The sequence below is a fragment of the Ranitomeya imitator genome, chromosome 1, assembly GCF_032444005.1.
Source record: "Ranitomeya imitator isolate aRanImi1 chromosome 1, aRanImi1.pri, whole genome shotgun sequence".
In the NCBI taxonomy this organism is placed as follows: Eukaryota; Metazoa; Chordata; class Amphibia; order Anura; family Dendrobatidae; genus Ranitomeya; species Ranitomeya imitator.
In genome coordinates this window covers 1,116,517,554-1,116,534,532 of record NC_091282.1, presented here as the reverse complement: position 1 = coordinate 1,116,534,532, position 16,979 = coordinate 1,116,517,554, and the positions used below count along the sequence as shown (strand labels likewise).

General features: G+C 45.0%; 1 protein-coding gene across 6 annotated transcripts in view; it reads left to right on the top strand.

The window, feature by feature from the left end:
* Window positions 1–16,522, top strand: part of MICU3 (mitochondrial calcium uptake family member 3) — a 270,957-nt gene extending 254,435 nt beyond the window's left edge. For 3 of the 6 annotated variants that reach the window (XM_069744422.1, XM_069744420.1, XM_069744419.1), the window contains 4 exons: window positions 2,279–2,387; window positions 3,791–3,948; window positions 12,017–12,085; window positions 13,055–16,522. In XM_069744422.1, the coding sequence (XP_069600523.1) occupies window positions 2,279–2,387; window positions 3,791–3,948; window positions 12,017–12,085 (336 nt within the window). In that variant the 3' untranslated portion in view covers window positions 13,055–16,522. The remainder of the gene's footprint in view (window positions 1–2,278; window positions 2,388–3,790; window positions 3,949–12,016; window positions 12,086–13,054) is intronic. The other 3 variants (XM_069744421.1, XM_069744418.1, XM_069744417.1) reach the window with 1 other exon arrangement.
* Window positions 16,523–16,979: the final 457 nt, after the last annotated feature.

Genomic DNA, 16,979 nt, shown 5'->3' with positions numbered 1-16,979 from the left:
CATCCGTTCTTTTCTTACCCCATTAACCCCTTTTTTGGACACTTAGATAATGCACTTTGTGGGGGGAAAAAGTCCCATGATGTATCTAGAGCACTCACTATTATGGTAATAATATAAAAAAACGGTCAACCTAATAGGATGACACCTTTGAGGTTTTCATATGTTTTGTTGAGGTATATGGATACGGGCATAGAGGGAGGTCCCGAGCTCCGAAGCTTCGGAGTCAGGATCCTCTAACCAGAGATAGAGCTCAGGCCGCCATGTAATATTACATTTCCTTCGGAGAGGTCATCACCACATCTGACTGGCTGCAGCTTTGCCCAGAAATATGTTTGATTTAACGTTAAATGGATGTAGTGTTAATCAGTTGTGTTTTTTGTTTGAAGAAGTTACAAATCTTTTAATTATAGAAAACTAAATAACAATTCATTGGAACAAAGGGAGGTGTGTAATGAAACAACCCCATTATATGTTACTCTGATATTGATAGTCTATCCTTGGTGTAGACCGTTAATATATGATCCGGTTCTAATCAGCTGATTAAAGGGACTGTTCTGCGTGAATGAGACTGAGAATGATTGCAGTGAGCTGCAATACCAGACCAAGCCACTCTGTAATATATGGCGCTATGCCACGCTCACTGATCGGCGGGTATATTGGGAGTCGGACCCCTGACACTGATGACCTATTCCTCCTGTTTCCAAAGGTTCAGATTATTGGAATTTACTAGAAACTAGAAGCTTGGGCTGATAAATGGCAAATGAGCTTTAATGGGGATAAATGTAAGGTCATGCACTTGGGTAGAAGTAATAAGATGTATAATTATGTGCTTAATTCTAAAACTCTGGGCAAAACCGTCAATGAAAAAGACCTGGGTGTATGGGTGGATGACAAACTCATATTCAGTGGCCAGTGTCAGGCAGCTGCTACAAAGGCAAATAAAATAATGGGATGCATTAAAAGAGGCATAGATGCTCATGAGGAGAACATAATTTTACCTCTATACAAGTCACTAGTTCGACCACACTTAGAATACTTTGCACAGTTCTGGTCTCCGGTGTATAAGAAAGACATAGCTGAACTAGAGCGGGGGCAGAGAAGAGCGACCAAGGTTATTAGAGGACTGGGGGGTCTGCAATACCAAGATAGGTTATTACACTTGGGGCTATTTAGTTTGGAAAAACGAAGACTAAGGGGTGATCTTATTTTAATGTATAAATATATGAGGGGACAGTACAAAGACCTTTCTGATGATCTTTTAAATCATAGACCTGAAACAGGGACAAGGGGGCATCCTCTACGTTTGGAGGAAAAAAGGTTTAAGCATAATAACAGACGCGGATTCTTTACTGTAAGAGCAGTGAGACTATGGAACTCTCTGCCGTATGATGTTGTAATGAGTGATTCATTACTTAAATTTAAGAGGGGACTGGATACCTTTCTGGAAAAGTATAATGTTACAGGGTATATACACTAGATTCCTTGATAGAGCGTTGATCCAGGGAACTAGTCTGATTGCCGTATGTGGAGTCGGGAAGGAATTTTTTTCCCCAATGTGGAGCTTACTCTTTGCCACATGGGTTTTTTTTGCCTTCCTCTGGATCAACATGTTAGGGCATGTTAGGTTAGGCTATGGGTTGAACTAGATGGACTTATAGTCTTCCTTCAACCTTAATAACTATGTAACTATGTAATAACTATGTAATAAATGACACAGATTGCAATAACAATGCCCCACAAGGACAAGCACTTACTGGCTAGTAGCCAGACCCATCTTCTGCAGCTCCTGAATGTAGCATTACATGGTGGAGATATAATGTACAGGTAGGGAGGGCCCATGACGCCAGAGGCGGCTCTGTGTTCTGGCACATCTAGAGGGTCCAATCCCTGTAATCTATCATATATTAGGGTAACGGGGCACTTTGGGTTATTGTTTAGTCACAGCCCCATGGTTTAAGGTAGACCAGGATCAGGACCTGTAGGGCAGTCTGATAAATTGGCTGAAGGCGTCCTGTGCAGCCCATCTTTTCCCGATTATTACATAAATGTGGCACGACCCCTGCCCGGACGGCTGTGGATGGTCTCGGGGGCTTCATATTCCCGTGTCTCTGGTGCGGCCGCAGCACTCACTTCAGAAGGGTCTGACTGGTAAAGGAAGTATCACGTTCCATATTGTAACCTTCTAAATGACTTTATTCATCGCCTGCTGATACTTTCATCTACTTATCTAGTTAAAATCGTAGAGGAACTAACTCTGCCTTTCTGCTCTGCTTCTCAGGGAATCTCGTTTGATGAATTTAGGTCTTTCTTCCAGTTTTTGAACAATTTAGAAGATTTTGCCATTGCAATGCAAATGTACAACTTTGCCAATCGATCTATTGGCCAAGGTAGGACATCCCAGTAAGAAAACTTGTGCATTTCCCAGTTGTACCAGGCTGTTTGGCTTCTGAATAGTTGCCAGACTATAGTTTCCCTCCAGTGGCCTTTTGGCCAGTAGTCCTCGTGTCCTCCAGTACCGATACCTGTGATAGGGGCCGGCACAGTCTAAGGCTAAGTGCACACGTTGCAGAATTGCCGCGGAAATTTCCGTGGCACTTCTGCGCCTCCTGCCGCGGGTATATCGTATGCGGAATTGGCATGCATATTCCCGCAGAAAACTAGCGTTTTGCAAGCATAATTAGCTTGCAGAATGCTAGCGTTTTCCAAGCGATCTGTAGCATCGCTTGGAAAACTGACAGGTCGGTCACACTTGTCAAACAGTGTTTGACAAGTGTGACCAACTTTTTACTATTGATGCAGCCTGTGCCGCATCAATAGTAAAAGATAGAATGTTAAAAATAATTTTAAAAAAATGGTTATACTCACCTACCGCAAACAGCCGATCTCCTCAGCGGCTTCCGTTCCTATAGATGGTGTGTGTGTGCAGGACCTTTGATGACGTCGCGGTCACGTGACCGCGACGTCATCACGGTCATGTGACCGCGATGTCATCGCAGGTCCTCAACACACCATCTATAGAAACAGAAGCGACCGCGTGCAGCGCTGAGGGGCAGGAAGACTCCGGGGCCATCGAAGGTGAGTATATCACGATTTTTTTATTTTAATTCTTTTTTTCTTTTTTTTAACAATTATATGGTGCCCAGTCCGTGGAGGAGAGTCTCCTCTCCTCCACCCTGGGTACCAACCGCACATAATCTGCTTACTTCCCGCATGGTGTGCACAGCCCCATGCGGGAAGTAAGCGGATCAATGCATTCCTAGGTGTGCGGAATCCCCGCGATTCCGCAAATATAATGAACATGGTGCATTTTTTTCTGGAATGCGAATCCGCTCAGGAAAAAAATGCAGCATGTGCACAAAAAATGCGGATTGCATTCTATTAAATAGGATGCTTAATGTGAGCGTTTTTTCGCGGTTTTATTGCATTTTTATAGCGAAAAAACGCGAAAAATCTGCTATGTGTGCACACAGTCTTAAGTAATTGAGAGGACCAGAAGAGCTGGCGCCATGAACAGCAGCTTGGGTCAACATAAAGATAGCCGATGAGTTCATGAAGTTAGAAAAGTTGTGTTTTTCTATAAAATCGATGACGTCCTCATGGACAAAACTCAGGGTTAGCACACATCCCACCACATTAAAGACAAGCCTGGAGTTTTCTCCACCCTGAAGCATCTCCTCGTTTCTCCATGACCAATTCCCACTAAAGAACAGGCAATGACAAAACAAGATGGGAGATTTCCCTCTTATCATAATGATTGGTTTGACTCTTTTGATGTCTTGTTTCTCCACAGATGAGTTCAAGCGTGCCGTGTATGTCGCTACAGGCCTGAAGTTGTCTCCACATCTAGTGAACACTGTGTTCAAGATCTTTGATGTCGACAGAGACGATCAATTAAGTTATAAAGAATTTATTGGTATTATGAAAGACCGGCTACATCGAGGGTTCAGGGTAAGAAGCTCCGATTTACAATCTGCTAATCTTTCACTGCTACTAACATCACAGCAAGGTTCTCCGTTAACCTCTTCAGTACTGAACCTAGTAAAATATATGCAATATATACTGCATGCATAGTATACAGCATGTTATAGAAAGGCAGTACTGGAGATCATACATTGAGTACATACAGTTCTGCACCTCTGTGGCTATTTTACCTCCTCACAACAGTCACTAATGACTAGAGCTGTACTTGAGTTCTTGGCTGCATTTTGCTGCCACCTGCTGACCAATCTGGGGCCATTGCACCTCAGTGCTGGAAATGATAATGATTGATAGCAAGGGTGGGCAATTCATTTTCATAAGGGGCTACATAACTGACCGTGACTGTTGTGCAGGGCCAAACCAACAGGACAAACTTAATTGTTCACAATATTATTATTCTTATAACTAATTTCTATCACTTAATAATCAGCAGACTTAAGTATGCTAACCCTCTGCTGCTACTACTAAGATATTTTGGGATAGGGCTTATTGTAATGTGTGTTTTTACAATTAGCAGCGAATCAGAACCATATAACTTACTGCCTTTTATAAACTTTATACATAACACTGCTCCTCATATTCAACATTATATATAACAAGTATAAATGTACCTTGATCATCAGCTCCCCACACACACCAAATTATCCCCCCCCCCCCCGCAGTTTTCTCCATTCAGTGTGATGCTCTCACACACAATAATATTGCCCCGAGTCATCCCCACACAGAATGATACCACCACAGCATTCTACACACAATAATATTGCCCCCAGACACCCCCCCCCCCCAGAGTATGATACCACTACAGCCTTCTACACACAGATATATTGCCCCAGCCACCCCCAACAAGTATGATACCACTACAGCCTTCAACACACAGTAATATTGCCCCAGCCACCCCCAACAAGTATGATAACACTACAGCCTTCTACACACAGTAATATTGCCCCCAGCCACCCCCCAGAGTATGATACCACTACAGCCTTCTACACACAGTAATATTGCCCCAGCCACCCCCAACAAGTATGATACCACTACAGCCTTCTACACACAGTAATATTGCCCCCAGCCACCCCCCAGAGTATGATACCACTACAGCCTTCTACACACAGTAATATTGCCCCAGCCACCCCCAACAAGTATGATACCACTACAGCCTTCTACACACAATAATATTGCACCAGCCACCCCCAAGTATGATACCACTACAGCCTTCTACACACAGTAATATTGCCCCCAGCCACCCCCCAGAGTATGATACCACTACAGCCTTCTACACACAATAATATTGCCCCCAGCCACCCCCCCAGAGTATGATACGACTACAGCCTTCTACACACAGTAATATTGCCCCAGCCACCCCCAACAAGTATGATACCACTACAGCCTTCAACACACAGTAATATTGCCCCAGCCACCCCCAACAAGTATGATACCACTACAGCCTTCTACACACAGTAATATTGCCCCCAGCCACCCCCCAGAGTATGATACCACTACAGCCTTCTACACACAGTAATATTGCCCTAGCCACCCCCAACAAGTATGATACCACTACAGCCTTCTACACACAATAATATTGCCCCCAGCCACCGCCCAGAGTATGCTACTACTACAGCCTTCTATACACAGTAATATTGCCCCCAGCCAGCCCCCAGAGTATGATACCACTACAGCCTTCTACACACAGTAATATTGCCCCAGCCACCCCCAACAAGTATGATACCACTACAGCCTTCTACACACAATAATATTACCCCGAGTCATCCCCACACAGAATGATACCACCACAGCATTCTACACACAATAATATTGCCCCCAGACACCCCCCCCCTCCCAGAGTATGATACCACAACAGCCTTCTACACACAGTAATATTGCCCCAGCCACCCCCAACAAGTATGATACCACTACAGCCTTCAACACACAGTAATATTGCCCCAGCCACCCCCAACAAGTATGATAACACTACAGCCTTCTACACACAGTAATATTGCCCCCAGCCACCCCCCAGAGTATGATACCACTACAGCCTTCTACACACAGTAATATTGCCCCAGCCACCCCCAACAAGTATGATACCACTACAGCCTTCTACACACAGTAATATTGCCCCCAGCCACCCCCCAGAGTATGATACCACTACAGCCTTCTACACACAATAATATTGCACCAGCCACCCCCAAGTATGATACCACTACAGCCTTCTACACACAATAATATTGCCCCCAGCCACCCCCCCAGAGTATGATACGACTACAGCCTTCTACACACAGTAATATTGCCCCAGCCACCCCCAACAAGTATGATACCACTACAGCCTTCAACACACAGTAATATTGCCCCAGCCACCCCCAACAAGTACGATACCACTACAGCCTTCTACACACAGTAATATTGCCCCCAGCCACCCCCCAGAGTATGATACCACTACAGCCTTCTACACACAATAATATTGCCCCCAGCCACCGCCCAGAGTATGATACCACTACAGCCTTCTACACACAATAATATTGCCCCCAGCCACCGCCCAGAGTATGATACCACTACAGCCTTCTACACACAATAATATTGCCCCCAGCCACCCCCAGAGTATGATACCACTACAGCCTTCTACACACAGTAATATTGCCCCCAGCCAGCCCCCAGCCACCGCCCAGAGTATGATACCACTACAGCCTTCTACACACAGTAATATTGCCCCCAGCCACCCCCCCAGAGTATGCTACTACTACAGCCTTCTATACACAGTAATATTGCCCCCAGCCAGTCCCCAGAGTATGATACCACTACAGCCTTCTACACACAGTAATATTGCCCCAGCCACCCCGATCAAGTATGATACCACTACAGCCTTCTACACACAATAATATTGCCCCCAGCCACCCCCCAGAGTATGATACCACTACAGCCTTCTACACACAGTAATATTGCCCCAGCCACCCCCAACAAGTATGATACCACTACAGCCTTCTACACACAGTAATATTGCCCCAAGCCACCCCCCAAGAGTATGATACCACTACAGCCTTCTACACACAGTAATATTGCCCCAGCCACCCCCAACAAGTATGATACCACTACAGCCTTCTACACACAATAATATTGCCCCCAGCCACCCCCCAGAGTATGATACCACTACAGCCTTCTACACACAGTAATATTGCCCCCAGCCACCCCCCAGAGTATGATACTACTACAGCCTTCTATACACAGTAGTATTGCCCCCAGCCACCCCCCAGAGTATGATACCACTACAGCCTTCTACACACAGTAATATTGCCCCCAGCCACCCCCCCCAGAGTATGATACTACTACAGCCTTCTATACACAGTAAAATTGCCCCCAGCCACCCCCCAGAGTATGATACCACTACAGCCTTCTACACACAATAATATTGCCCCCAGCCACCCCCCAGAGTATGATACCACTACAGCCTTCTACACACAGTAATATTGCCCCCAGCCACCCCCCAGAGTATGGTACCACTACAGCCTTCTACACACAGTAATATTGCCCCCAGCCACCCCCCCCCCCCCCCGAATATGATACTACTACAGCCTTCTATACACAGTAATATTGCCCCCAGCCACCCCCCCAGAGTATGATACCACTACAGCCTTCTACACACAGTAATATTGTCCCAGCCTCCCCCAACAAGTATGATACCACTACAGCCTTCTATACACAGTAATATTGCCCCAGCCACCCCCAACAAGTATGATACCACTACAGCCTTCTACACACAATAATATTGCCACAGCCACCCCCCAGAGTATGATACCACTACAGCCTTCTACACACAGTAATATTGCCCCCAGCCACCCCCCAGAGTATGATACTACTACAGCCTTCTATACACAGTAGTATTGCCCCCAGCCACCCCCCAGAGTATGATACCACTACAGCCTTCTACACACAGTAATATTGCCCCAGCCACCCCCAACAAGTATGATACCACTACAGCCTTCTATACACAGTAATATTGCCCCAGCCACCCCCAACAAGTATGATATCACTACAGCCTTCTACACACAGTAATATTGCCCCAGCCACCCCCAACAAGTATGATACCATCACAGCCTTCTACACACAATAATTTTGCCCCAGCCACCCCCAACAAGTATACCACTACAGCCTTCTATACACAGTAATATTGCCCCAGCCTCCCCCAACAAGTATGATACCACTACAGCCTTCTACACACAGTAATATTGCCCCAGCCACCCCCAACAAGTATGATACCACTACAGCCTTCTACACACAGTAATATTGCCCCCAGCCACCCCCCAGAGTATGATACTACTACAGCCTTCTATACACAGTAGTATTGCCCCCAGCCACCCCCCAGAGTATGATACCACTACAGCCTTCTACACACAGTAATATTGCCCCCAGCCACCCCCCCCAGAGTATGATACTACTACAGCCTTCTATACACAGTAAAATTGCCCCCAGCCACCCCCCAGAGTATGATACCACTACAGCCTTCTACACACAATAATATTGCCCCCAGCCACCCCCCAGAGTATGATACCACTACAGCCTTCTACACACAGTAATATTGCCCCCAGCCACCCCCCAGAGTATGGTACCACTACAGCCTTCTACACACAGTAATATTGCCCCCAGCCACCCCCCCCCCCGAATATGATACTACTACAGCCTTCTATACACAGTAATATTGCCCCCAGCCACCCCCCCAGAGTATGATACCACTACAGCCTTCTACACACAGTAATATTGTCCCAGCCTCCCCCAACAAGTATGATACCACTACAGCCTTCTATACACAGTAATATTGCCCCAGCCACCCCCAACAAGTATGATACCACTACAGCCTTCTACACACAATAATATTGCCACAGCCACCCCCCAGAGTATGATACCACTACAGCCTTCTACACACAGTAATATTGCCCCCAGCCACCCCCCAGAGTATGATACTACTACAGCCTTCTATACACAGTAGTATTGCCCCCAGCCACCCCCCAGAGTATGATACCACTACAGCCTTCTACACACAGTAATATTGCCCCAGCCACCCCCAACAAGTATGATACCACTACAGCCTTCTATACACAGTAATATTGCCCCAGCCACCCCCAACAAGTATGATATCACTACAGCCTTCTACACACAGTAATATTGCCCCAGCCACCCCCAACAAGTATGATACCATCACAGCCTTCTACACACAATAATTTTGCCCCAGCCACCCCCAACAAGTATACCACTACAGCCTTCTATACACAGTAATATTGCCCCAGCCTCCCCCAACAAGTATGATACCACTACAGCCTTCTATACACAGTAATATTGCCCCAGCCACCCCCAACAAGTATGATACCATCACAGCCTTCTACACACAATAATATTGCCACAGCCACCCCCCAGAGTATGATACCACTACAGCCTTCTACACACAATAATATTGCCCCAGCCACCCCCAACAAGTATGATACCACTACAGCCTTCTATACACAGTAATATTGCCCCCAGCCAACCCTGCACTGTATGATACCTACACAGCCTTCTACACACAATATGATGACCCCAGTCACCCCCGCACAGTATGATACCCCTAGAAAAATTATTGAATAAATCCCTCACCATGCAATGAATTATGAAATTTGTCCTTTTTATGCGTTTCAAATACTGGTGACCAAAAGAAAATATGTCCAAGAAAAATAAAGTAAATCAGCATGTTAACAAAATAGATAGAATCTTCAAATTTTATTATTTCACCAATTAAAATCCACATATTGGTGATAAAAAAACAACACTCTTAAGGGTTTCTGGTGCTGTGTGGGCCCTGTGATAAGGTCACTGGTAAATTGCTGGAGGGGAGATACGTTTCACTAAGGCTATTTACTACAGTGAATTGAAACCCAGAAGTTTGCTTCAGCACATTATGTGTTAATCGGCCATTTTAAGGGCTGAGTTTGAGTGGACAGCCATAGAGCGGGTGGGAGGTTGTCCACCTTATCTCCACCTTAGGGTGTGGTCTGGGGTTTAAATAGTTAGCCTCCTGAGGCATTCAGTGTTCAGTGGGTCTGGAGCTGGCAGCTCCGGAGAAGTAGTTTATGTTTATGTTAACTATACTGAACTTGGTTGTGAAATCCTGAGCGAGCGGATCCCCGCAGCTACAGAGATTGTATACCATTTTGTCTTTTTCCTGTTTTGCCCAGAGGGCCGTGTTTATTTTCACTTCACGTTGGTTTATGTTACGTGTCTAATAAACCAGCAGAAGATTTAAAGAGAAAGTGTATCTGTCTCTACGTCCGTGTGCAGCTGAGTGAGCCGATGTGCATTAAGCACAGAAAAATGGATTTTAATTATTTGGCAGACATGGAGTAAAAATGTAAGATTTTATCTATTTTTTTTATGTGCCGATCAACTTTATTTTCCTTGGACATATGATACCCCCACTGTATTCCACACACAGTATGATACCGCACAGCTCTTGCATCACATATGATGCCTCCATAGCCTTCCACACAAAGTATGACATCTTCCTCAACATCCCCACACACACATAGTATGATGCCCCCAACACACACCGTATGAGAGTCCCCCAGCTCCCCACATGTTATGGTGGGCGCAACAGCCCCACAAAGTATGATACCCTCATAGCCCATGAGCCAAGATTAAGAATTTGTCAAGAGATTATTAAATAATGATCTATGATAGTTAATGGAAATAATTTACCAAGGATAAATACTTGAATTATTCAACATCCTACCGAGATTTACAAATCTGCCAGGAAATGCCCCTTTACAATACCACATTATTATAGGATTTACCAAACAAGCAAAACTCCTCTTGATTCAGTTAAAAAAGATCATCCATTGAAGTAGAATATACGTATTATGTTGGCCTCCACAGGTCCCCACACAGTATGATGTCTACACAGCCCCCCACACAATAACTTAGCCCCAAGTCAAGAACTGATTGACAAGAAAAATGTAAAATAAAACTATTCACTTTGCCCCCAATCTCCGATGCTCTGTGCACTGAGACTAGAGGCTCAGCAGGGGCAGTTTAATGAGGTCATCACGCCTGATTATCGGACGCACACACTGGATGATGGAGCGGGAACTGACCAATCCCTGTTCCACCATTGTATTCTACAGTGTCTGCATTCGGAGGTTGCAGAGACCATTGACATTGAGAGGCTGCGCGGGGGTGGTTGCTATTATGTGCTGTATCCCACTATTTTCAGCTCTTTGGCTATTCTGGACTACCATTATCAGTGGTTGCTGGTCTTCTAGGCAAGGAGCACGCACTTGCAAGCTTTTTGCTCTAGAGCTTGTAAGTGCTGCTCTGAAGCTGGCCGGAACACTGGATCTAGCCAGCGTCAGTGCTCCATCATTGCTCTGATGCTGTAGTGGCTAAGCTGTTTGGACCCCTGGTCTGAAATGTTAGTCTTCAGGAGCGCATTGTCCCTGGCAACTAGGGAGCTGGGAGGCAGGCGAGTGGGGAGCTCCTGAAGACTCAAGGTGAAACAAACCCTTTAACCCATCACATATTCAATGGAGAGCTCCTGGGAGGTGTGCATGTAGTCACTGGGAGTTAGTTGCGTTCTGTATTGCTCTAAAAAGACAACCTAATAGGATGCCCCTTAGTTGCCATCTGACAAAGCAATGTGCCAGGTCTGTGATCAGTGCATAGACTTTCCTCCACCTTAGGTAAAGATTCAGTATGCCATCTGATGGACATGCCATGATTAGAACACCGTTGGGACCTTTCGAAGCTCTCTTGCCCCTGTTGCTGGATTAAAAAATCTAAATCTGTTATAAAAATCAATATATGTAATGGGTTACAAGAAATACAAGGAGTTTCTCTACTCTTGCTTATCACCTGAAGCCTGGCCCCCTCTAGCCATGGATGGCACCAGCTTTGTGCACTATGGTATGTGACCCCCCATTGTAGTGAGCACTGTTTTTCACCTTAAAGCTAGCTAACGTCACTTTTCTTTTGGCTTTACACACTCTGCGCCTGCTCCACCATCTGCACACGTCTGTCTTCTGCTTCACAGGGCTACAGTACTGTCCAGAAATATACCACCTTCCGAGCCTGTCTGAAGAAGCAGCTTTATAACAGATAAGTACGTCTCCACTATCTCAGCATGTGTCTGCCAGTCATTCTTCTGTCACCAATATGTAGAATAGAATTTCTATAGAGCAGGGAAATGTGCTCTGTGACCTCCCTAGAAGGATCTATATGTGATCAGCATTCTCTCCGCATGGATGGTGGTAGAGTGGATTACTAGGATGGGTCGCTGTGTGCGGTGGGACACAGGTCTCGGTCCCTCTGTATGCCCTGTGTATGTCTAAGGGCTCATTCAGATGTCACTGATTTTTCTCACATGCATAAATCGCTAAGAGTTTCATCAGTGTTGTTGATCCGATTTTCATTAACGTTTGGTCAGTTTTTACCTTCAAATTTTTTAGTCTCATATGAAAAAAAAAACTGTAGTTTTCTCATGTTTCCCAAATCAAACAAGCCATGGAAAAAGGACAGAACATGGATGGCATCTGAGTGCTGTCTGATTTTGTCACTGGTCCATAGACTTGTGCTGACGAAATTCATCCGCGACTCGGATAAAAATCGGACATGTCTCCGTGACCTTGTGTGGACCACTCAGTCCAAATGCATTGACACGTGAACAGCCTCATAGACCATCATAGGTACGGGTTCTATCTGTGGAAAGCATCGATAGGGCTTGTACGAGAAAAACTGATGTCTGGAAAGAGAATGTGGCAGTAAGTACACAACACCGACAGAGCCGCCATAGTGTTAGACTTCGAGATAATAACTTCTAAAGATCTTACCCTCTGAAAAAGATCTTGAAAAATAAAGTAAACATTAGAGCAACAAAGTGGTATGTGACTGATGAAGAGTCTCGAGGCGTTCACTGTCTCTTCTATGTGCACAGGCCCCGGAATCCGCTGGAGCTGGCTAGTAGTGCCAGGGCTAGTAATGCCAGGACGGCAGGGCTCCATCCATCCAAGGGAGGCCGTTCCATTTTTACTACATATATTTTTGACACTAACCTATGTGTCTTTCTCACCAGGATAAACCAAAGCATGGCTTGAAGGACTACTACGCGTGTGTGACCTCTGTCACCAGGAAACACTTCCGAGAATTATTCCGGAGCTTCCGCGGCAGAGATACGCTGAGATAAAATGCCGCTGTTACATCAATATTCATTTTGGGTCTGCGCTAGACATGACCACAGACACGGCGGCGCCCCCATCGGGATATTGTTAGGATTTTGCACTGATTATAATCTTTATTTGGGAATTTCACACACGGCATGTTTTATTACAATCTATTTTTTACATATTTATTGAATTAAAAGTTGATTCACACACGTTAAGTTATTATCAAGAAGATTTACCTGATGTGCTGAACGTTACAGGCGCTATATAATAACATGATAATACTATTGAAATTTTCGTTTTTTGCTTTAGGACACTATAAGGGGTGCAGTTGCCATAATAGAGCACATTTATTTCTACCTAGACAGATGAGATGTGTGACGTACCTAGTTTTATGCATGCGATTTCTGGCGTGTGATGACTTCTAGTGACCCTGGCAGGTTTCATGAGGGACAGTGGAAGTTGGCAGACAAGCACTTCTGGTCACAAATAGTCATGTCCTCAAGGACTGTAGTGAGACAAGTGCAACTTTTGTTTTCCACTAGTTTTAGTAAATCTACTCCAATATATCGCCTTTCCTTGGCTATGTGGTGCAGGCACAATAGTGCTAGATTCAATGGAAAAGTTAGTGGAAAAAACCTCACCATGTAATATGAAGTATGGTTGTGTCCTTGGGTTTGCGTAGATCCAATAACCGTTGACCACTGGTAATCGGTAAAGAAAAGGATCTGCCTGGTAAGAATGGAAAAATCATAATCTTTATTCCATCTGATGAAAAAATTAGGATATCCATAGCCCAACTAAAATAGTGTTCATTCTCTGACGCGTTTCTGGCCGAAGCCCTTAGTATATTATTTATTGTTATTAATTCTATGACTGAGAGCTTCGGCCAGAAACGCGTCAGAGAATGAACACGGCTTAATTGGGCTACGGATATCTTAATTTTATCAGATGGAATAAAGATTGTGATTTTTCCATTCTTATCATACGGATCCTTTTTTATTTCAGTACCAGTGTCACTATATTTAGTCTTTCTCCTTAAAGCATAATTGCGCTTGGACACAGAAATTTCTCAGTAATCCATTGTTGGATGCCACATGCCTATATTATGGCACAATTTCTAGATGTCAACGTCAGTCATGGAACCCGGCAGATCCACCTCCGGCTTCTGTTATACCCAGTTATCCTGTTATATGCAGAGAGAGTTTCCTGTGCCATGTGTGTGAAGGGGGCTGTCTATCCTGCTTATTTCAACAGCTAGGCCATCCCCTTTTTTCCCATAGACGATGCATTGAGAGAGGGGGCTGGCTTAGCTATTGAAATCTGCAGTCAACCAGCCCCTTCACACACATCTCTGACATGTTAACACTGTAAATGCTCTGCTACGTTGAACACAAGCCAGAAATGGAGCTGCTGTGACGGGCACTGATATCTGAAGATTGGGACAATATAAAAGATAGTATTAAGTTTATGTCAAACAAATCTAAAAACTATTTTTTCAAGTAAACAGCCCCTTTATGTGTGTAGACATAGGGCTCACAGATACGGGAAGTCACTAGCAGCTGGATGGAGGGTGCAGAACATGGAGAATGCACAACCACAGGGAGTAAGAGTTAATACTAGTATTAAATTATAGGACATGGGTTTTACAGTGAAATTATGCTGTAACGAGAGACCATTTCTCCATAAATGACATTTTAACTTGAACTGGGAATGTTGTCCCCATGTTTGACAGCCTGTACATGTTATTTGTTTTCTCTAGATTTACTTAAAGGGAGTCTGGCGCCAAAACCGCTTTCACATTCATACAGGGGACTTCGCCCTATAAATATCATACCTGCAGTACAGATTTCACTACTGCTGATTTATATGGAAACTGATTTATTTCATATATAGGTGAGTGGTCCTTCGTGCACCATTGACGTGGCCAGGAGCTCTGCACGCACTGACCCTGCAGGAGCTGAGAGCACAAACAGTGTCGGTGCCGGAGCGCTCTCATCACGCTCTCCTGTCTGCAGCAAATGTCAGTAGCAGGCTGCCGATGCTGACAGGAGCAGGGAATGAGAGGTCACCTGCACAGACAATGCAGGAGCTGAGAGCACAAACAGTGTCGGTGCGGGAGCCCTCTCATCACGCTCTCCTGTCTGCAGCAAATGTCAGTAGCAGGCTGCCGATGCTGACAGGAGCAGGGAATGAGAGGTCACCTGCACAGACAATGCAGGAGCTGAGAGCACAAACAGTGTCGGTGCGGGAGCCCTCTCATCACGCTCTCCTGTCTGCAGCAAATGTCAGTAGCAGGCTGCCGATGCGGACAGGAGCAGGGAATGAGAGGTCACCTGCACGGACAATGCAGGAGCTGAGTACACACATAATGTCAGTGCTGGGGCGCTTTCATCCCCCACTCAGGTCACCATCGGCTGCCCCCTACTCTGTGATACAGTGGGCTTCATGCGGCTGCTGCAGACAGGAGAGACGGAGGAGAGCATGCCCACCATGACACTGTCTGCATGCACTCGGCTTATGCAGTGTCAGTACGGACGCAGGGCCAAGAAATGAATTAAGCAGGGGCCTGATCGTTGGTCGCTGTCACACATAACGATTTCATTAACGATATCGTTGCTACGTCACAAAAAGCAACGATATCGTTAACAATATCGTTATGTGTGAAGGTACCTTAAGGCTCCACAAGTGTGGAAGATGCTAGTTAGGTGAGTGGAACAGTGGACCCCAAAGGTGCATGGAGGAGTCTTCATTTACATATGTCATATAACGTTTTGGCCCTTTTCCTCCATGCTGGCTGGAAAAAAAGTAGACATATGAATAGCACCTGTATCTGTGAGTTTTGTACAGATACGTTGTCCATGAAAAAAATGTGAAACGCCCCATAGCTTTTTATAGGTTTGTGTTGTTTCCATGAAGAAAAACGTATGCAACACGGATGTGTGGATGAGGCCTTGGCTCGCCACCACCGATGACACTTAATAAAACTTCTCCTGAAATATTCAGATTATAAAAGGCTATCATACACATCTGAATTATTGGATTGGCTATCATTTCACACATACAGACTCATGTATTGATCTCCCTGGAATAGCGAGCTCGAGCTCTGACTGCACAGGCCGGCCGCATTATATCATCACTGATGGGAACACAAGCCCAGAGTATGGGAACTGAACGCGGTTACTGCCTCACCTCCGGACTCAACATGTTGGAATTCATTTATGCTTTTGCTGTTCATTTGTTCTACAGCACTACAGTGTCAGACGGTACAAACACTGCAATGCTGGATCACTAAAATACTCACTCTTGTTTTAATTAATTGCATGTTGCACTTTTATTACAAGAAATGCTGTAAATAAATGTATTACGGTAATTCTAAATGCGAGTTTAATGTTTTTTTCTCTGCATCAATGGCCAAATTACAAAATGTTTGGAAATAAGGGAGACATTAGGAGTTTTACTTGGCTGTAGAAAAGTATATGTGCAGCCAACTTTCATGATAAAATTTAGATTTTTTTTAGATACCGTAAATTGTATAAAAATCTGGACAAGGGGCTGGTGACAAAAGAGGCACAGATGGGACAAGAACTGTCCAAGGACTCGGCAGGGAAAGGAAGCGGAAGGAGAGATTAGGGCCTGTCAGGACGGCAGGGAAAGATATGTAGATGACTGTGTTTGCTTTGTGCTGCCAATGTGATGAGAGTACTGCTGTCCAGTAAAGTTGTGTTGTTTGAAAAGACTTGTGACTCTGAACCGTTTGTGAAGCCAGAGTGACAGCACCTGAGAAGAACCTGGCAGTAACCGTAAGTGTTCTGCTGCACACATTGCACACACAGC